The sequence below is a fragment of the Grus americana genome, chromosome 1 (genome assembly GCF_028858705.1).
Source record: "Grus americana isolate bGruAme1 chromosome 1, bGruAme1.mat, whole genome shotgun sequence".
NCBI lineage: Eukaryota > Metazoa > Chordata > Aves > Gruiformes > Gruidae > Grus > Grus americana.
The window spans coordinates 146,925,046-146,947,648 of NC_072852.1; the positions used below are offsets into that span (position 1 = coordinate 146,925,046).

At 37.9% G+C, this 22,603-nt stretch overlaps 1 protein-coding gene across 1 annotated transcript in view; it reads left to right on the plus strand.

Annotated features, from left to right (window-relative positions):
* Nucleotides 1-22,603, plus strand: part of TMEM131 (transmembrane protein 131) — a 104,563-nt gene that overhangs the window by 26,188 nt on the left and 55,772 nt on the right. Inside the window, exons 3-4 of the mRNA XM_054817781.1 lie at nt 7,097-7,137; nt 16,649-16,717. Of these exons, the coding sequence (XP_054673756.1) occupies nt 7,097-7,137; nt 16,649-16,717 (110 nt within the window). The remainder of the gene's footprint in view (nt 1-7,096; nt 7,138-16,648; nt 16,718-22,603) is intronic.

Here is a 22,603-nt window from a genome sequence, read left to right on the forward strand (position 1 = left end):
GTGTAAAGTTGACAAAAGCCAGATTTTTCATTGTGCTCAGAGGAAGGATGAGAGGCTTTGGACACAAGTTTCAGTGTGGGACATTCCAAACCCATGTAAGGAAAAAAGTTTTTAAACTTCAGGGTGATGAAACACTGGACCAGGTTACTCACAGAAGTTGCAAAATTTCTATCTTTGGACATACTCAGAACTCTGGCACAAAGCTGTGAGAGACCTGCATTAACTAGACCTCCCCAGAGCAAGGGTTAACTAGATGGCCTCTGGAGCTTCCTTCCAATGTGTGTGATTTTATAAAAGAATAAAAGCCATTCTAGTTCATTGCCATCGCTTGCGAGCAGCTGAAGTCCTTCTGTTGCTCCCTTAAAAAAAAAAAAGGCAGTTTCTTCTTGTACAGGAAGAATTGCCATCCCCAGGCTTCAGTTTAAAAGTAATTAATTGATGCCCAGGAGTAAGGGACTGTTGCAAAGCCAATGTCAATAGCATGTGTTGCATTAGCTAAAGTCATCTGATGGTTTTGTTTCCTTATCTGAGTTTGGGTCATGAAAGAGCGTGGCAAGAATGACTCAGTTCAGTCCACTTTCAGCTACCTCCCAAATTACAGCATTCGTTTTTTTCATTACCTTAAGCAAGATATTAATCGTTAATTGTGTTTTTTTAATTATCCTACTTATTAGCGTAGAGCTCGTGAATGCAGCAATGAAGATTTAAGCTACCATCTACGTATCGTTTTCGTAGCTGTCTGTTGACATATAGTTGCAAGCAGTACATGGCCTCTCTACAAGAAGGAACCAGACTTACTATAAAATAACAATATGTAAAATGTTTACACAGAATTAAAATTGGAAGAGTCTTTTAAATTACTGTGGATACTCTTATGCAGGAATACAGAAGGCTTTGGTTGTTGAGAATTTTGATAACATTAAAGAGCATTTGTCCAGAAATCTCAGGTCTTGATTAAGAGGACCTCTCTGCTCTGTGTCCCCCTGCCCCCTGCCATCCTTGTTTAAGACATTAGGTCTTTAATTCAGTTGCTTAAACATAGATAAATAGTGCTATTTGAGTTGCCCTGGGCTGTCCCAGACATCTACATGGATCTGGCAGATATGGCACAGGGCAGAGGAGAAACTGTGTGCCCTTCAGGATGTCAGTCTGAGACCAGGCAGGTTGCCCTAGGACATTAATCTCAAGTGGCAGCAGATGCCTATGTTTAGATGACTGAATGCAGTGCTAGGTAATATGACCTCTTACCAAGAAGTGAAGAATAGCTATTATAACAAACTGGTGAGACATTAAAATTAACCTCTTTTTTTGTTGGTTGTTTTTTTGATGGGATTTTTTTGTTTTTGTTGTCTGGCTAAAGTTAACAACCATGGGTATGTCTTTAGAGACAACCTTCAGACTGTGAAGTGTGGGTTTTGATTCTCCATGTGCGCAGGGTTGTCTGGTATCATTCCACAACTGTACTGAGACTGTAAGGTGTGCTTTGAGGTACAGATTCTCTGTGAAATCTTTCTTAAGTGTATGAGCCTCTGGAGAGAAATTGTTTTAAGGCTGAAAGTGGTGCTGGCTGACTGCCTTCAAATTTTCTAACTCACTATGTGCAAGTTGTCTCAAGATCTTTATTCTAAAATCCCTTTGGTTTATAGTTTAATCCTTCTAGGGTTATATAAGAGATAAATTAAGGCATGCAACTGTTAGTAGCAACAGCCTAAATGCATATGCTATCTTTAAATCAAAAATAAAATCATCTGTTTCCAAGACTTAAACACAGCCTTTTGGGTGGAAGGATTATAAACCCCCAGTAGTGGTAAAAAGGGTGATTTTTCCCTCTCCTGCTTCTTTTTCCCACTCAGTTGTATATTTCTGCTGGGTTTTTTTGTGCTGACCTTAGTTTTTGTTGTTAGTCAGTTGGATCAGGAAATAATTCCACCTGAATTTTTTTTTCCCCTGTAACTTAGCTTATTATGTCTCTTGAAATATTAATAGTGTGCACATGCAGCCTTCTTCCTGATCTGTACATTGCAAGGTAGTATTTTGTTATTTGTAATACTTCTCCTGTACAGATAAGATTTAATAAATTTCTCCTATAAATCATATTTTGCTAATGCTGCTCTATGACAGATGTATCCTTTATAGGAGAAAAGAGTAAACTGTATTTATTAAAGAACATAATTTTATTTGTCTTTACCTGATAAACCAGCAGTATTCAACAAAACCTACGCTTTAAATACTGAATTGATCTGGTACATGGTTTTAGTTCTTGGCATTTATGTTTGACAGTTTTGTGCAGTCACACAGGAAAAATAGCATGCCATACTGCAGCACAGTAGGTCCACAATTTTACTTAAAGATCAAATAAAATATTTAGAACATGTAACTGAACACATTTGTATGTTTTTTGTTTACTGCACGACTGTAAAGATTGACGTGTAATAAAAATGAGTGGTAATTATAGAAACTACCACATGAGATTTATTTTTGGTTTAGTTCCATGATGCTGTGGCTGATGAGCTGCTGAAGTTGGTATGGTATTTCTTTGCTCTTGGTTGACCCTGATTTTAAAAAAAACCACAAACTAAACCCAATAAAAAATCCACCTAAAAACACAAAACAAAACCCACACAACCAAATACCCACAAAAACCTCCAAACAAACCAAAAAGCAAGCAACCCCTTGCTCAAAACAGAAAAAGTGTCATTGAAATGAATTTATCATTTTGCTTGTATTTAATAGACATCTGAAAGCAAAAAACAGGCTTTTCTTTGTAAGCTTGAATCCTTGATAAATTTTTGCTCTTAAATATATTTCAGACATATAATGTCCTACCAAAATGATTTGTGATGTTAAACTTTATGTAGAGATATTAAACTAGTATTTTCATAGCAAATCTGAAATTTCAGAATATATGAGGGAAAACTTGAGTGTATGATCAGATAGAGAATTTAATTCTCAACAGTTAACTATAGCCATGGCTATGTAGTAGTTCAGCTATTGTCGATGATAGGTATTTCCATTTGTTTCTGTATTTTTCTGGAGTTAAATTTGATCTCCACTGCCCTTAGTCTAAAAGCTGGCCTGGGTGGGTCTTAGACTAAGACTAATATTAGGGGTATTGGCTGCTAGTTATGGTGCTGTAGAGCATAGATAACAAACAACTTTCTCTACCGAATAACTGAAAACTTAATAGAACATGCTGTCTTGTTAGAGCCAAGGCTGGTTGTCAAGGATGGGACGGTCTTGGTAATGACTATTTTCATTGCCCTGTCATAGGATCTGAACCTGTTAGCTCCATCATCTGACTGTCAGGTAACTGCTGGTAATTAAATTATGTGCTTTAGTTACACTTCTAAAGAAAAATCAATTATTGAAAGGAAGGTTGTATTTAATTGTAGTAATAATGCACTTTCAAGGACATTGGTAAGGAATACAGGGTGTTTATACATCTGTTAACTTCACAGAGTAAGTTTGGTTGTTGTTGTGGTTTAACCCCAGCTGGCAGCTCAGCCCCACCCAGCCGCTAGCTCATTTCCCCCTGGCAGGATTGCGGAGAGAATCAGAAGAGTAATAGTGAGAAAACTCGTGGGTTGAGATAAAGACAGTTTAATGGGTAAAGCAAAAGCCATGCATGCAAGCAAAGCAAGACAAGGAATTCACTCACCACTTCCCATGGGCAGGCAGGTGTTCAGCCATCCCCAGGAAAGCAGGGCTCCATCACCCATAATGGTGACTTGGGAAGACAAATGCCATCATTCTGAACATCCGCCCCCTTCCTTCTTCCCTCAGCTTTATATGCTGGGCGTGACATCATATGGTATGGGATATCCCTGTGGTCAGTTGGGGTCAGCTGTCCCGGCTGTGTCCCCTCCCAGCTCCTTGTGCACCCCCAGCCCACTCGCTGGTGGGGTGGTGTGAGAAGCAGCAAAGGCCTTGGCTCTGTGTGAGCACTGCTCGGCAGTAACGAAAACATCCCTCTGTTAGCCACACTGTTTTCAGCAAAAATCCAAACCATAGCCCCGTACTAGCTACTGTGAAGAAAATTAACTCTATCCCAGCCCAAACCAGCACAGTTGTATAACCGTATTTCACAGGAACAGTCTCAGCAATTTTTCATTGTCTCCCTCCAGTAAGCAGGAAAGTCAGTAGTGTGAATGCACAGCATGGAGGAATGGAAATGGTGAAATCGGGAGAAGAATGGCTTTAAATGACTGTGCTGTAGTAAAAAAGGGAGGGATACATGCAGTTGTTTGGTAGAGAGGAATGGCAGATGATTGCAGTTAGTAGAGGAAACACTTGAAATGGATTTGGGGCATTTTTTGGTACATCTGCATTACTGATTGTATTGCATAAATCTTCAGATCGCAACCTTCCTCCTCATGAACACGTGGAGCGTACCACTTCCTACATGCATCAGAGATGTGCAGAAAGCTCATAAATGCTGGGACTTATTGAGCAATTTGTCCATTAGCCTAAATCAACGGCAGCTAGCTGTGGTGAAGATCATCGTGCTTCTCAGCTACCATCAAATACCTCAGGCTGTTGAGTCCTCAAAAGCAAGCAGTAGTCTGTTGCTACTGAGTAGGCTGTGCAGCATCTCTTGCAGAGCCCTCAGAGCCAGGTGTAGTCTGATGTGCTTTTAGAGAGAATGGGTACATCTGCAAGCTGTAGGCAATAGTCACATAGCTTAAAATAAAAAAATAAGAAAATTGGAAAGGCAGACAGTGATTCATGGTTGTCAGACTTCTGATAGAAAAGCAGATAATAAGAATAAGCATATGTAATTATAAGTAGCTGTTTGAAGCTTATTAAAACCATTTTTAAACTGCTCAAGCAATGCATATTTTCTGCAGAGCTTAGGAAATCATGCTGTTGTGAACTAGAGGCAATCACTGGCCTAATGGTTTGAACGAGTGCTTGTATGAAGTGTTAAACCAGCTTTTGACAGCTCAAGTTCTTTTTGGATGGAGAGAAAATCTTTTCAGCTGATTGATTTTGATTCAGTTTCTTATCTGTTTTTTAAATGGAGAAATTAATGAGTAGCAGTTTAAAACCAGAAGGTTTGCTCTCATTTTTCCAGTCTGATGAGAAAAAAAATAAGGTATGGAAGGCAGAGATGTGTTTTCTGATGAAATTCTTTAGATTTTGGAGCTAATCAATTAACTTCTTAGGCAGTACTTCCTAGGAAGTTTTAGATACAAAACATTTTGTATCTTAAGTGTTCATCGGTTAACTAAAACTGATTTTAAATTTCTGTTTTCTTCATTTTAATTGCATTTCTCTTACTATTCTGAAACAATTCACTATAGATTTTTAGTATTTATTTATATCTTACTGGAAATAGAAAATGGAGGGTGACATCAGAAATGAAGAAGCTGAAGTAAAAGCTTGTCAGTATGTGAGTAGTTTACCTTAGCTAGGAAAACTTAAGGGAAAGATTTGCAAGCCAATATATTTTAATGAAAAATAAGAAATGCCCTGTTTTCCTAATTACAGTACAAATGTAATACGTAAGTTCAAATGAAAGCTTGCTGAGTTTAAATGAAAACTTTCTGATTTTTAAATTATAATAAAATCGGTAATATAAAACAACTTACCTTGTCTCTTAGCATTCTGTTCAGTGAGGAAAAAACTCCACCGATCATGCTGTACTTCAAAGTGTAATTTCACGTGAACCCCTTCCTCCTGCAGCATCCCTTTAGCAATGCAGTCTGCCCCTTATTTCAGAGGTTTAAAAAAAAAAAAGCTAATTAATGCTCTGCCTAGACACTTAAAACTGCAAATAAATCCTCAAATTACAAACAGATTAGCTTTGTTTTATGATACGCTTCCAGCTTTCTTTAGTTTGATACGAATTGCAGGATCAGTAAACCAAATAATTTTGTTTCAAATCTGAAACACTACTTAGATTTGCAGTCTAGAATTGGTCCTTGACATGAATCAAACATTAATGTTTGTGGATTGAGTGGTTTAATAGTAGTAATTAAAACATTTCAAAGAAGTGTCTCCAAAAAGCAAAATACAAATTCTTTTATTAGAGGACTTCTTAAGTAAAGATATTTTTTAAAAAATTATTTTAAGAAAAAATACTTTTATCTTGGGAAAAGCAAAGTAGGAAAGTGTAATTTGTAGGTGAAATAGAAATTAGTGAAGTGCCCAGCCAAGGGACTTGATTTTATTCTGAAATGAGACATGAAAAATTTGTGTTCCCCTTGCAAACAAATGACATCCTTACACTAGAGGTGAACTGTGACACGTGAGCCAAGGTGCACCATAAACTTTATCAGACCTGTAAGCTTTCTTCCCACTCCCAGAAGATAAATACTTGTCTTGGCCATGAAATGCCTTTAAGAGTAGGACTGAAATCCTCAATTTGATCCCCAAATCCTATGGGAAGACAGAAGTTTTCTAAGTCAGGTGTGTTTTAATGTTAGCTGTATCAGGAGGATATTCCATACACAGCCTTCTCAACCAGTTGGGATTTCTTAGACAAGGGTAAACTACTGGAATTTCCTAGACAACCTAACCTCCTTGTTTTCAGGTAATCAACCGTACTGTCCAGCAGAGTGGTAGTAAAGGTATCAATAGTAGAGGCTAGAAGATCATTAGCAGGGAAGGAGATGAAGTTTCCTAATCAAAGGGAGATTATAGTGTTCTTTGTTTTCTAGTTCATTAAATTACACCAGTGAGATAATTGCTTGACTGTTAATTTGTTTTATATGCTTTTCTTTGTAATTTGTTTCTTACATCTATGCTAGGTTTTTCTTTTGCTCCCTACGATGTTATAATTTCCTGGACTTTTTTCCTCCTTTCAATTTTTAAGTTGTTAAGTTGCTGCTTGTCTTACGCTTTGTAGGAGTTCCTGCCACTGGAACTGATGGCAGTTCTTGGCTGGGGCCATACAGTTTTTTGGTAGAGGCTTAATTTCTTTTAAGTAATTAATTGGAAAAAACCAATTTGCATTTTCTGCTCCAGATCAGAACTTTTCCTTTTGTCTTTCAAGATCTGATCTACTGATTTCTTACAGTTGCTGGGGTTTTTCCCACAGGAGGTGTAATGCTGTCAAGTGTCTTAAATTTAAAATTATTTTTTTCTTTTACAGACTGAGACAACTATAGGCCTCAGTTCATATCAACAGAAAAGGTAAGCATGATTTTCTAGAAGTTTAATACAGCCATCCTATTGCAAGATTTGTGATATTTTTTGTAAGAATAATAGTTTTAGTGTAAACAAGACCAAATACAAATCATGTAATTTTCCCATTATGTGTCTCATACAGAGGAAATTTAAACTAAAATGTAAACCAATTTTTAATACTGGACAGCTAAATCACTTCACATATGGAATAAGAAATTGAAGAGTTATTTAATTCACTTTGTAATGTATACCAGAGAGTAACTGTGTAAATAAAGAGGGGGTAAACTGGGACTGCTTGTAGATTTTTATTTTTATTTTTAAATCATTTTATTGAAGTTTTATTGGGAAGGGAGTGGGTTTGTTTATCTGCTTCAAAAGTTCTTGGGGTCCTTTTGAAGGAAAACTTTATGATGTTACTTTCAATAGATTGTTCCCCATCCCCCAGTCTGTGTCATGTTGTGTCGTCATTTTGTGTCGTCATGTCGTTCCTCCCCCCGCCCCCCTGCCAAGCCATAATCCATTATTGAAGAACTTTGCATGTATAGTATCTGAGAAGGAAAAGAAGTGGCCTCTTGTTTTCCCTCATCCCTAATTTTTCTCTGGAGACTCCTCAAATATTCCTGTATTTTTAATGAGTACCTTGAACAGTAATAATAAAGCTTGTTTCTTATACAATAGCATTCAACAAACTGTCATGTAAAGCATAGCTTATTTTCAGTAAATACAGCTAGTTGTTTTTCATGGGCTGCTTCCTTTTCCTTCCCAGGAAATCTAGCAAAAGGATTATTCTTTTTTTCATTTCAGATGAGTACATGAAAAGTTCTTATTTTACTATGTATATAGTTGCTTAAACATGGGCTTAGGAGCATTCTTTTTGCAACAAGATCTGAAAAATCTGTGGAAAAAAAGCAATGTTTTTCATTTTTCACTTAAAAGCCTTGATCCTTTTTGTATCACTTGCCACCAGTCTCTGCTGGCTTTTGATTGATCCTGCGATGTAGATCTCCTGAATTGCATGAAAACACTGTAGGCTTTGGTTTACCTAGTACTAGGTTTCTAAGTTTACTTGGAACTCAGCGTTTCAGGGGGAGAGAGTGAACATGAAATCACTGAAGAATGTTATGAGGAAGTGGCAGGTCTTTCTTTCACTCCAGGTGAAATTAGAATTATAAATTCACCTTATCTTTATTGTGATAATGTAGAAGAGAAGAGTTAATATTATATATTGAAATAAGGCAGTTACTTCATATTTTGATCTGAAGCTTGAGGCAAGTTGTGTATTTTGGTAATGTGAATTTTGTCAAACTTGTATTATATGAACATCTCATTTGCTTTTTAATTGAAAAAGTTGCACTTAGTCATTCTCCATAAAACTTGAAACTCTGTGGTGCTGTCTTCCCTGAATCTGCGTCTTTGCCCTTCTCCAGCAATGGAGGCTCCTCTCTGCCCCATTTATTTCTCATTTCTGAAGTCCTTCAAATTAAACTTTCCACTTAGTGCTTTTACAAAACTATTTGTTTTCTACTTGCCTGTTAACATTGGATTAAGCAAGCAGAATATACATTTCACTGAACTGCTCCCATAAATAATCACTTCCAAAGATGTATTCAGTACTGGTGTCTCTGTTAACCACTTACACATACTATATATACGCATCTGTGTGTGTAACTGTACTGTGATAGGAGAGTGAAGTACCACATGTAAAGTTGCCATGCAGTTAGAGTTACTTGAATTTAATTTTCCTGGTTACTGTGATCATACAAGTCGTAATGTTTTGGTCAACATAAAATAAAATCAGGTTTTTAAAGATCAAATTAAAATGATGCACTTTAAATAATTTGTTTACTAGGGATTTTCCCCATTTTGCTATCTTAAACTGCTCATGTGAAGCCCTGTGCTCGCCATGCAGTGGACTCAGACTTTGCACAACAGTAAAAGAATCACTTAAATTTCATTATTGAATTTCTCTTGTATGTTGGAAGATAAATAAGATGATCCTTAATGCCTCCGGAAGAACACAATCAAAGCAAGTAGGTTACAGAGCAGTATAATGAATATTAACTTCCAAAACTTCCATTTCTGGCAGCCAAGTAGCTTAAGCTGAATGATCATTGTGTTCTTCCCTGTCGTGGTTTGTAATACCAAATCAGCTGGACTTCTGATCATTCATAACTCACAAACAACATGCTAGTACCCCAGTTGTTGTTTACCTGTCCTTTCTGGCAAGGATTCTGCCTCCTCTGACAGAGAAAGTGAGTATGTGTGCCTGTGGCTCAGCTGCTGTAGTTCATGGTCCAGTGACTTAGTTTACCCTGCCAGTGATGATGGGTTTGTACATGGATTGTGAACTGGAGCTGTTGTGCTGTGGGGATTTGTTGCATTCTTCTGTGAGCTGTTAGGGGATTGCAAAATGGTTGGGGACACAGCTGTGGACAGGAACTTAAACAGCTGTAGCTATGCACAGCAGTATGTCAGTCAGATTGCATGTATGAAAACATGCATTTAGGAATGACAGTTGAACTTCTGAGAACCATTATTAGTGTATTTTATGTCTTGGGTAGAGTCAGACTTTATAGAGATAGTTTAAATGGAATAGTATCTTGTTTGAATCATTGAGTCTCAATGGCAGAAAGAAGGTGCCTTTATTGAGACCTATGGATTATGTGCAATTTTTTTGGCTCCCAAGAAACAACTGAATTCAGTGGTCCTTGAGAATGAGACTGAGGCCATGGATTAGATATGCTTCCAGGATTTATTATTTTAATTTCTTATCTAAGAAGATTGCTTTCTGTGTTTGAAATGTCAGTGTTCTAGAGTGTGTTCTAACAAAACACCGGGTGACAGATTTGAAAAATCTCCAGGTTTGCCAGTAGAAGTAGTCCGTTCCACTTCAGAGTGCTGGTCTATTTGGGGTTCAAACACAGTATGATAAAGTCCTGCGTCGCAAACTCTTCAGTACCGTATTACAAAGTATATACCCAATTTGCTGTTTGTTTCTCTCTCTCTCTGTTGTTATTGGGTGTACATGGACTTTTCTTTCAAGTACTTTTCAAAGTGATTTTTTTTCAGTGATGTTGCTAAAAACTCTAGGTTTCTGGTCCACGTGCTTAACTTCTCTAGATGACTTGTCTTTCATTGCCCTTATTAGAGATTATAATATCTCCTTCTTGGTATAGCTTGCAGATATTTCTTCCTTATCTAGACAGTTTATTCAATTCTTTGATCTGCTTTTTTAACACTAATTGGCAGGACAGAAATGAACTAGCCATTTAATTTGTTTTGTTCTTGCCCATGGTCAGGTTACACTGCATTTTCTCCCTGTTCTTTCCACACCCTTTCCCCAGACAACCCCCTCAGGAAGTGTTAGCTTTGAAGTTTAATGTCTGATATCATGAGTATGTTTTCCTGATACCAGGTTAATGTTGGCCTAAGAGAGCCAACCAGTAGCAGGGTGTAGTTTATGAAAAACTTTTGTTGCTAGTCTTTTTATTCATCTGCACTTCTAGCAGTGGCTACTGCCAGATACTGAAGTGGTCAAATGTTTTATGGGAGTTCACTTTCTCGCTGAGGCTATGTTTAATACCCGTATTTCTAAAATAATTTTAACTATAAAAATTTTAATACATTTTCTGATATATGTAGCTCAGCCTTATTTTTAAATATTAACAAGTTGTGGATGCAGTCAGGGAAATATGATTGGTTACTTACTTTTTTAGCCAAAAATGTTCTGTCTTTGAACTGGTTCTTTCAAGGACATTTTGGCACAAAAAGTACCTACTGTGAGGTATTTGTCTATTTGTCATTTTAAAAATTCACACGGTTATTTTTGGACACACTTTCATTTTATTTTGTGGCAATAGAAATAACAAAGTAGTGGCTTTCGAAGAGTTTGTGTTGCTAAATAAAATTATGAGATCTCTTGCCGTTTGGCGGTTTAATACTGTTGTCTTTATTTCTTGACAATTTATGGCACAGGAGATGAAATAACACTCTTTAAACAACTGGTAAAGTAATGTGAGAAAAAAGGCATGTAGAGTAATGCTTGGATTTGAATTTTCCACAATAGCAATTAAAAATGGTTCAGGTAAGATTGCACAGAGCACAGACCTCCTCCGGAAATCCCAGAACAGCTAGAAAGGTAAAGTGAGGATACAGAAAAAGTTACTGCCCAACTTTGCAGAAATCTTTAAATACTGTATTTGACAAGCATTTTCTTCATCTCTAAATGCAGACATGCACAGATTATTTAAAATTTTAAGTGCCTAGTACTCTGTGATAAACCATAAAACGTTATAGAAGTGCTGCAGAATGTCCTCAGATGGAAGAAAATGGTGTCTCAGCACAGATGGACTTCCATATCACGTACAGTCTTTCCAGACATTAATATTTTGACCACCTTTATAACTGCATCTGGGACTAACCTTATTGAGACATGAAGTTGCACTTCAGCAAATTGCATCTGGTAGTAGGTTGCTTCTGGGCAATAACAGTGTTGTGGTTTAACCCCAGCTGGGAACTAAGCACCACGCAGCCACTTGCTCACTCCCCTGCTACCCCCCTGCCAAGGGGATGGGGAGGAGAATGGAAAAAAACTTGTGGGTTGAGGTAAAGACAGTTTAATAGGATAACAAAGGAAGAGAATAATAATAATGTAGAAAACAAGTGAGGCACAAATGTAATTGCTCACCACCTGCGGAAAAAACCCAACTATGCCTTGTCTGTTTCCAAGCAGTGAATCTGCTTCCCGTCTAGCATCCCCAGTTTATGTACTGAGAATGATGTTCTATGGCAGGGAATATCCCTGTGGCCAGTCTGGGCCAGCTGTCCTGGCTGTGCTCTCCCAGCTTCTGCTGCACCTGGCAGGGCGTGAGAAGCTGAGAAGTCCTTGACTTAGTGTAAACACTACAACTACCCAGCAACAACTAAAAACATCAGTGTGTTACCAACATTATTCTTATACTAAATCCAAAAACCAAGACTATACCAGCTACTAGAAAGAAAATTAACCTTATCTCAGCCAAAACCAGGACAGTATCTACCCTGTATTCCATACCATCTACATCATGCCCAGGTTCTATACTTCCCAATACATTCCAATTAATCACCATCACTTTTCCTGACTCTTGATATGTACATACAGATATCATTCCCCTAGTCTATGGGCCATCCCTCTAAAATGTTTGTTGAGTTCATTTAATCCATGACTTTGGGCTTCATCTGTCATAACAGTCTCTCAGGGCACAGGAGATCGTGTGTGATGTTGGATTGTTGTGTGCTGTATCCAGACCTGGTGGCTGGTGTATCTTGTGTGGTCCATGCCCACAGTCTGTGGATTGAAGATGTCAATCTCAAGGAAGTTGCTGGGCGCTTGTTGCTGAAGCCACAGACTTCTGGTTTCATTACCTCTGCTCCTTGCTTGTTTTCATCAAAGGTCATTCTTCATTAGTCTGGGTGATTCTTACTGTAATCTGTTGTTATGGCATATAAAAATCCTAGTAGATGACATGCAATATTATGTAGCAATCAACACCATACAATTTAAATCATTGGCTATTCTCACCCAAGGGAGGAAGAGAGATTTTCTTTGTATTGGCTAGATACTTCGTTCACTGTTGGTGCTTCTTCCTCCTTCCAGGCCAGTACTGCCTGTGATTTGGCATACACTGGTGGTGTGCTCTGCACAAACTTCCACCACATGGTTTGGGTACATTTCACTTCATCTGGATCTGTGGATAACTGTGTATTGTCTAGATCATAATAAATCATCTCCCACACAGCTAATTCCCTCAGGTACTGTATACCTCACTCCGTGGTGGTCCACTTGCCTGGATGACATACATCATCTTCACTGAAGGGATACCTTTCCCTCATGCCTGACAGAAATCGCCTCCAGAGGTTGAGGGCTTGTGTCCCTTTTCCAATCGCTTTGTCAATGCCCCCTTCCCTGGACAGGGATCCCAGCTGCTTGGCCTTCCTACCCTCTAATTCCAGGCTACTGGCCCTGCTATCCCAGCATCGGAGCAGCCAGGTGACAAGTTGCTTGCCTAATCGAGGACTGAAATCTTTCCACATATCTTGTAGCTTACTCAGGGACAGAGATCAGGTGGTTATCTCTGGTTCTGTCTTTTCCTCCTGTTCTTATGATGGCCCTGTTTTGCCATCCTTTACTAAATAAGTTGACTTTCGCGTCCATTTCTTCTTTCCTATAGGGGTGACTGATAAGGGTACTAGTTGGTTCTCTAGTTCAGCCGCAGTGCTTATTGCCAGGGCTTGAGTAGCTGCAGTGCTTGTCACTGGAGTTTGAGTAGCTGCAGCGCCTGTCACAGGGGATGATCTCTGGGTAGTATTTTTAAATAGTTGTTTAACCCTGAACAAGACCACATTCAGGAGACCTAGCAATAAAGTAGTTATTTTACTAGTTGAGGTACGTGCACTCTCACTTGGATGACAGAGTGGATGGTAAGGCAAGGGTAATGATTGTATCAGGGACTGCATGTAGTTCACTTTCAAGTCTCATTTTTAAAATCAAGATTCTTGCAGAAGGGAAGTATTGGGACCATCTTAAATCATTGTCAGGAACTAGTCATTCCTGAAACTTCATAGGTTCAGTTCACTCCTGGCCAGCTTTTGGTCTGCCAGAGCTTGTTGGAAGATGTCAGTAGTCCTCTCTCATTCAGATGCATCTTTTCATTTTCAGGTTCTTCTTGACTTTGAAGGTTAGAAAACTTGGAGGGGTAGGGAAAGAAAAATGTTTAAATTCTGATAAAAGACTGGGAGCCATAGCTCTACATGCATACAATAGTAATTAATTTAAATGTCATTATGCTGTAAAGTTGCCCTACCCATGGGTGTATCCAGCCTTCAGTGAGCAAGTGCCCAGCAGAGCAGGCATTATCATCATTTTCTAAGTCTGCTGCAAGTTGACTCATGTTGGGCCTTTCGGTAGGCAAAGTTTGGTAATTCCTATATTGCTTGTTCCCATTTGAATCTTAGTACAGTTGTTAGTTTTATTGTAATAGTTGGCATTCATTATGATGTAGCTGCCTTTACCAAACTTTCGACACTTAAAAATTCTGTGTTGTCTAAATGATTATCCAGGATAATACAGCTATGCAGTCTGAGAAAATGTTGCTTAAACTTTTCATGCTTGTGAATGAATTGAGTATGTCCTGATCGTTCAAGTTTGATCTCAAGTGACTCTTGACTGTATTTTCAATGCATTTGAAATAAAGGTCTTCATTATCATTTTTGTAAATACTGTAAATATAGCCGATAACTTTTCCATAAAAGGAATTGATATGTCTTTTTATCAATAATTACCAGTAAAAAAGAGGTGCTGGCTGACTGTTCAGAGTTTTGAAATTGGAAGAAATTGACAGAACTATTTTAAAAGTAATTTTTGAAGAGAAGTAGTTTCTGTTTAGTGTTATCTTGATAGTGGAGGTACGTGAGATTTTTGTCCTTTTCAGTTAAAAAATACACTCTAAATGCTTTTTTAAAATTGGACCATAAGTGTTGAAAAGTGAGATGATCACTTTGAAGACTTATTATCAACTTGTTTTATTCTTTCAAAAATCACTGTTAATATGATTTTCCAACTTTATTCCCTTATGTCCAGTGTCTCTGTAAACTTCATTTTGTTGCGCACTTGTCCACGAGGTTTGATTTTAACCTGAGAAGGTACACCCAAGTGCTCTCCTATTCAACAACTGTAGTGAGTTACAGCAGCAGCAAATAGTAGCAAAAATTGTAATTTTCTGTAGATCTGAATACAGTTCTTCCTATTGGTGTGTCTTGCACCTTCACTTCTATTGTATTGTGACCTATATATGCACACACATATCCACATACATGTACATGCGCACCAGCATATGCATAGTATACACTAAAGCTGACTCTACTATGCTTACTCTTGCCCCAGTAGTGTTTTATTATGTGGATAAAGCTATTTTTAATGACTAAGCTCTAAGTACTATTGAAGATGCTTCGACATCCAGACTTAGAGGCCTGTAAATCAATCAGCATGAATAGATCTGCCTATTACACATGCATTGTACTTGAAGTGTGAAGATTCAGTTGTAAAATACTATTTTTATTAAAAAGGGTGGTGATGGTGTTGATTTGTTACACTGTTGTCGTTGCCCAGATCTGTGCTATTAGAGAATGCAGTTAAGATTTCAGACCCTATTCTTAAATTTTTACTCCTATAAATAGTTTCTTCGTTGAAGTGGTTCTGGAGTACGGAAAGACATCTGAATTTGATCAGGACTTAGTTTTGCTGAAAGTATGCTGGATGGAATTAGGTTGATTGAGTTCAAGACCTCAGCTTTCATAAGGCAAGCCACATGTGCCTGTCTGAGGGCATCTTCCATCTCCTGGCTTGTCCCTCTGTTGAGGCAAAACTGGGTACTTCTGTTGCCCTGGCTGGGTTTATGGGGCAGCTTTGCTTACCCAGGACACGTGGCTGCAGCTCTGTCTTCGGGTGTCTAGGTTTGCCTGATGTAAAGTCAGAAAACAAGGATCTAAAACAAGAGTGCTATTTTAAAATCAGTAACAAAAGTATTTAAAGAAAAAAGAAAGCCATTGGTCTCGAGCCATTCAGGAGCCATTGATCTTCAGCCATTCTTTAGCCTTTCCTCTTTATTTCTTTTATGTTATTGTCTCCCTGTTTTATTGTATGAATATGATTTTTACTCAGCCCAAAATAAAGTGTTACTGAATTACAGAGATACTTAAGTGTGGTCACAATCACGTCATTCTGAATAAGAAAATGTTTTAAGTCAATGAAACTGTCATGTTATTTTTTCTTGTAACTTATGTTGTGGGTTATTGATTGTGCTTTATATAACAGTACTGGTAAAATAAGCAGAGGTAGGGAATGTTTCCAGATACTTTGTGGTCTTCACTGCTGGATTGTGTGAGTGGTATTTAAGTTTTAGTCTTCATCTACTAGGATTCTCCTAAAGAGTTCCCAGTGGGAGGTTAGTACAGGCAAAGCTCAGGAATGTTTCTAGAGTTGCTGTCTATTGGAGATTATGAGTTTTTTACAGTACAGACATGGGCTATTTTCTCCCATGTGGCCTCAAGTGCCATCAGGTGGGTCCAAGATTGTTTATGTACTAGTATAGATGTAGCTAGATAAACTCACAATTTGTATGTAAAAGACTTATACGTTGAGGAGGATGTTTGGATATTGCTGTGAAAGATGATAAAAACCTATTTAGCCTACTGTTTCACTTAGCCATCGCTGTATAGAGGAAAACTAACACTTCATTTATGTCCATTTCCAAGATTTGTACTCTTGCATAATCTTTCTTGGAGACACCACGTAATCATGTAAGTGGCTGGTAAAATTACAGTGTTCTGACTGGACAAGTTTGTCAGGCTGTTTCTTCTTTTGAATTAGTTGCTCCATTATTAATGAACATTTTGCTAAGTAAGGGCAATATGAGATGGGAAGGGAGCAGAAATGTATCATTTAACAGTGTTTTTTACAGCATTTTAATTTTTCTTGCAGTGTATCCCTATATCGGGGAAATTGCCGACCTCTCCGGTTTGAGCCACCAATGCTGGATTTCCATGAACAGTAAGTTGAAAAGTCTTTTGATTTGTTTAGTTAAACAAATAGGAAAAAAACCAAACCAAACAAAGCCAACCAAACAACCAAACAAAAAACCACCCCAAAAAACCAAATCCAGCTCAAGAGCATGAAAAACTCATGGAGAAGGTTGTATACATAAATTGCATTGATAGATTGTCCATGAGTGTAGTTGACTTCTGTGTTCTGGAGAGCTGGTGTACTCAGTCTTAGACATCATGTAGCAACTTACCAGCTGCTGTGGTTTTAGTAGTGTAGGTACTTGTACTGGCTTTTTAGGTATTTGTACAGCTGCTCTGCAGAGTGGAAACAGTTTTAAGTCTAGAACTTAATGTACTGAGGTGAGACTACCTTTCTGCTTGTACATAACCCACATCAGAGAGCATCTACTCTAGCATGTCCATTTTACTGTTGCTTTGGTGGCAAAAAAAACTTTATCAGTGGATCTGCAGTTATTAGAACAGTAATGTAGAGTTATGAAAATACAGCCTCAAGAACAAACAGTCTCCAGGAGCCTAGCTCCATGCTCTGCCTTGCAGCTGGTTGCTATTTTGATTTTCAGTGGCTGAATGTAATGGTTTACAGCAAACTTATCTGTGACTTCTCTACAAGATAAAAGAAAGGGAGGAGGAAGTAAGTTTAACAGTTTCAACAATGTACCTGTTTGTAATCAGTTCCTCTGAGAACTGCTTCAGTCTTAACTTTCCTTACCAGTAATTGGTTACAGTGTATAGGTAGCTACAATCATTCTTCTTGTTAACAGTCAAAATCAGTTCTGGACTTGGTGTACATGGATGCAGCCTCTGTGCGTGATCGATACTTTGACACAATGTAAACCGCAGTGAGGACTTTTCAAAAGTTTTGTTAACAGCTCAACCTGGAAGAAAGAAAACAGCCCAGGTGTGCCTTACAACCATATTGCTTCCCCCCATCCTCAGCCAGTGCTACTGCTGGGTGAAAGGCTGATTTATTTACAGAAAGCCACAGATTATTAATAAAAATATAGTACCTCTTGTCTGTAGGAGAGACCATTGTACAGTGTGGTGACTACAAATGTGCAAGGAAGCTCCTGAGTATTGGCATAGTGTATACTTCTGTGTTTCTGAAAGAAGAGAGGCTGTCACTGTATATTGTTTGCACAGAGTAGTTTTCCAGAAATAATCTTTATACAAAAAACCAACTGTAACACCACTAAATAGCAAAGCTATAAGAAAATGCCTCATTTTACAGAATTTATCTGTGCTCAGTCTAACAAAACTTTAACTTTTACTTCTGAGTAAATACATAATGAATCACTCTGTCCCTTCTTCCTTATTCCTTCAAAATTTCTGAATCTCTAGCTTTTGATGTGGTGTGGTTTTGTTGTTTTGTTTTTTGTAATGTCAGTAAGTGATCCTAGGTAAGAGGATATTGAGCTTCTAAATTGGATAGTAAAATACCTAGTGGTAAGCCCTGCTCTACTGCATCTCTGCTATAACAAAATTAGGTTGTAGTCAACAATTTATACTGGTGAGTGCAGTGCAAACTCCGTCTTGTAGAACACTTTGCTTTTTGTTAGAGTTACTGTAAACTTACCTATTGGTTTGGTTCGAAGTGATTTTTCTCTTAAAATTGTAAAAATTTTGCAGTTCATAGTCATTACAGAATGTGGAATTTGAACTGTGTTTTATACACCCTTTTCTAATATGATTAAGTCTTTTGTTGATGTGCTCTGAAAGGTCTTGCTTTTAAAGGTCATCTGTAGCTTGCTTGCTTATCTGAAGAAAGCTACATCTGCTTCTTTGCTTTGTGGATTTTCACAGATGTGCTTTTTATTCCCCCCCTTGCTAAAAATAGATCCCAGACAATATCATAAATACTTTATGCTGTTCTTCATTATATTTTGGCTTTTTATGTAAGCTGTTCTTGTCAAAGCTGAAAGCAATGAAAAAGTAGTGTAAATCTAGTACACTGTTAAAGTAGTGCAAATCTCCTACTTAGGAAGGGCTCTGTACAATAATGCAGAACTGCAGTGTGGGATCGCTGCCTTCTATGAGTTAAAATAGGGAACCCGTGTGTTAGATCTTGGTTCGTTATATGTTCTGTTTATTTTTTTTTCCTAACAGTATATGATAATTAATTTATCTGTTGTAGTTTAGGTCATAATCTCAGGCAGAAATTGTCTTCTATTTATTAAAACTTCAGTAAGATGTCAAAAACAGTTTTAGAAAAGGTTTAGGTATGGAGCCCCAAAGTTCGGTTTAAAATCTGTACTTAGGCATTTAAATAAAAGTGAACCAACTCTGAGAAATGCTGAGTAACTCAGCCTTATGGTGGGAACAAACTGCAGGTGCCAAGCACCTTGGAAGTCAAATAATGCAGATTTAAGCTTTTGGCTTTTTTACCTTTTGAAATAGACAGGATTTTAACATTCAAATTCTGGCTTTTCTTTCTTTGTTAATAATGGAATTTTGGAAAGGCATAAAATGCCTGTTTAGTTTCTGAATAAGTATTGTACTTAAATGGTGTTAATAGGTAGCATGCAGCATTTAGTAGAGCAAGTTTGTTCAAAGTTCTTGTTTATGCTGAGTTACCAACATGTATCATTCCTAGGCTAAAGAAAATTGCAATATTTAATTTCAGTTGTAAGCTAACCCATTCTTTCTGGGAGATTTTTGGTCTGCTAACAGTGTGTGGGTTTAATCAGATGTTTAAAAAACATGCCAACTTTAGCAGGAATAATATTTATTAAAAGTTGTTTTACCTAGGGATCTCATAAAATCAAAATCAGTATGAAGTTCATAAATAGGTGCTGTAGACACACTTCCTGTGTTCCACCTGGAGATGAGATTACAATGGCTTTATACTTCTGTTTTATAACAGTTGGGGTTTTCTTAATGCTGTTTTAATATAAAATAAGCACTACCATATTCTACCACTTTGAAGGCAGTCCAGGTAATCTCACATTTATCAAAAGAAATGTATGGATATGCAAAACTTTAGCTGAGTTGAAGAGATCCCAAATGTTCTTTGTACACATTAAGGCTCTGGGAATGGGGTGGAACTGAGGCAGGTTCTCCCGTGCGACTGTTCCAGGGGACTGCTTCGACTAAGTGGAATAGTCATTTGGTTATTTAACGTGAAAGCCTCCTGCTTGTGTTTCTGAAGCGACACCAGTCGTCCGCTGGAGCAAATTCTGTACCCAGTTGAATTTTGGAGATTTGGGGCTTTAAAGAAAACAAACAAGCAAAAAAACCTCCACCCAAAACCAATTCCACAACTAACTGCCTTTATTCTTAGCTGTGTTCTGTTCCTTGTAATCTCTCTTTTAATCTCTTACTCTCCCCTGTCATTCAATGGGAACGGAATAATTGAGATATTCTAACATGCAAACAGTAACCATTACGTCGTGTTCCATAGCTTTGGAAATTGGTTACTCGGAGGATATTTTGGCAGAGCAGTTATTACCTATATGGCTTTCTGTGTTTGAGACAAGTCTTCATATTAGAACTCTTGTAGGTGGCCCATCTAAGTGAAGACTGAAGAATACAGTTGCAGGGTAGTTTATATTCAGTTATTGCACCTGCTTTGTGGGAGAACTTGAATCTTCATAGATCTTGATAATGTTGCCTTCATCTGTGTTGATTCAATTCTGACTATATCAAAAGTAAAGTTTGTAAGTTTTTCACAATTAAATTTTTAGTGGAAGTAACTTTTGGTAATGGAGCACTTGGGTATTGAGTATTTTAGGATACTAACACAATATGAGCTAGAAGTGCCTTACCATCAAAATTTTAAAATGTGGAATTATTTTAAAGATGAAGTTGACATCTTACCCCAGCTTCATAGAAATGATTGCTAATATATGAAGTGATACGTTTAGCAAAAGTAATATTTTAATCCTTGATCAGCATATGCTTCTGTGGTGAATGGAGGTTCTTGCTTCACTCAATTTGAGCAAGGTCCTATTCTCTAGACAAAGTTTTCTCATTGGTAGGACAGTATTCTGAAAATCTCTTTTGGTTTTCTGTTGATAAACAATCTCACTTTGCATTTCCTTTGAAATGTTTCCCTTAGGGGATTTTTGTAACATTTTCATGTTTCTTGTTTGTGAGCTCTAGTGTTTGGCAGGTTATTCTATGAAAGCTTGAGCTGGGCTTGAAAGCAATTGCTTGGTAATGTTCAAATATTTGAGGCTTTCTTGCAAGTCTTGAGACCTTATGTTACCTGAAGTAATAAAAGAGGATGGGAAGCTTAGCAAATTGGTCTATTTTCTTCAAGAACTCTTAATCTCTTAACAGTAACTTTAGCAACTAGAGTTCATGCAGATTGCCAGTTTTCTTACATTTTAAACAAGTATATTTACAAATAGTGAAAGGACCTATAAGGTACCTATAATGTGCAGCCAAATGTTTACACAGTACATTTGACACACTTGTAACGTGTGAGAGTTTGAGATTGTTGGAATTTTTAAGAAGTGTTGCAAAATGAAATTTTCATTTCCCTTGGAGTTTGTTAAATGTAAGAAACTTTTGACAGTAAATTGACATTTAGTTCAGAGCTACCTCTGATTTTGTTCGCGTATCATGCTAGACTACCAAATGCTGCCAAAGCAAATAATAGGTTATTACACTCTTAAATTCATTCAAATCACAGTTGGTCACATAATTGGATAGACTCTACTACTAGTGTTTTGTATATGGGGTTTTGCTAACTGTTTTGAAAAGGTATGATTTGTTTTATGGGGTCTAAGATTCCTAGCATAAAATGGGACATTTGCTCCATTTAATACGTTACATGAACACTAACTTTTTGTCAAGTGTAATATAAAAGAACTTTCTTGATTTGTTAAAAGCCAGTGAAACCTGGAAGCTGAGAAACAGTTGGTCTGTAGGCTAGTACATATACAAAACCTCTCCTCTCCTCTCCTCTCCTCTCCTCTCCTCTCCTCTCCTCTCCTCTCCTCGAGTTAGAGACGCATTTGCATTCTCAAACTTATGTGCTTCAGTTACTCTAACTTCAGTTAAAGAAACAACTTGTCTGCATCACTCAACCAGTGATGCATATAGTTTCATGTGAAACAGGAAGAATGCTCCAGTCACTCATTCTCTAGTCTTGTACCTCATGCAGGCTTCCTTCATGTAAGGAACTAGCATTTTCTTCAGAATGGGGTACAAAAAGGAATTCCCTTTCAGTCTCTAGAGGTAACCTTGTAAGACCAGCTCACTTCATTTCATTAAAAGTAGCTGGATGCATTACAAGTCAATACCCAAGTTCTTATTGTTGGAGCTCGCTATCTCTGATCTTCTGACTGGAGAACAACCTGCATTGGTTCAGGAAGTTCCTGAGCTGCATATACGTAGAGGCTAGGAGGGTTTTCTGGGCACCTGACTTTGTATGCTTTCCACATTATTACACTTCTGTCCTAGGCATCTGCTATTCACTCCAGTCAGGCACAGGATACTGATTCAACCTGTGTGAAACTTTTCATATGCTGTGTGATAGTTGGCCTTGCAATTGTTTCAGCAGTTCATAGAATCATAGAATCACAGAACGGTTTGGGTTGGAGGGGACCTCAAAAATCACCTAGTTCCAACCCCCCGCCATGGACAGGGACACCCTCCACTAGACCACGTTGCCCAAAGCCCCATCCAGCCTGGCCTTGAACACTGCCAGGGAGGGGGCATCCACAGCTTCTCTGGGCAACCTGTTCCAGTGCCTCACCACCCTCACAGTAAAGAATTTCTTTCTAACATCTCATCTAAATCGGCCCTCCTTCAGCTTAAACCCATTACCCCTTGTCCTGTCACTACACTCCCTGATAAACAGTCCCTCACCATCTTTCCTGCAGGCCCCTTCAGGTACTGGAAGGCCGCAATTAGATCTCCCCGGAGC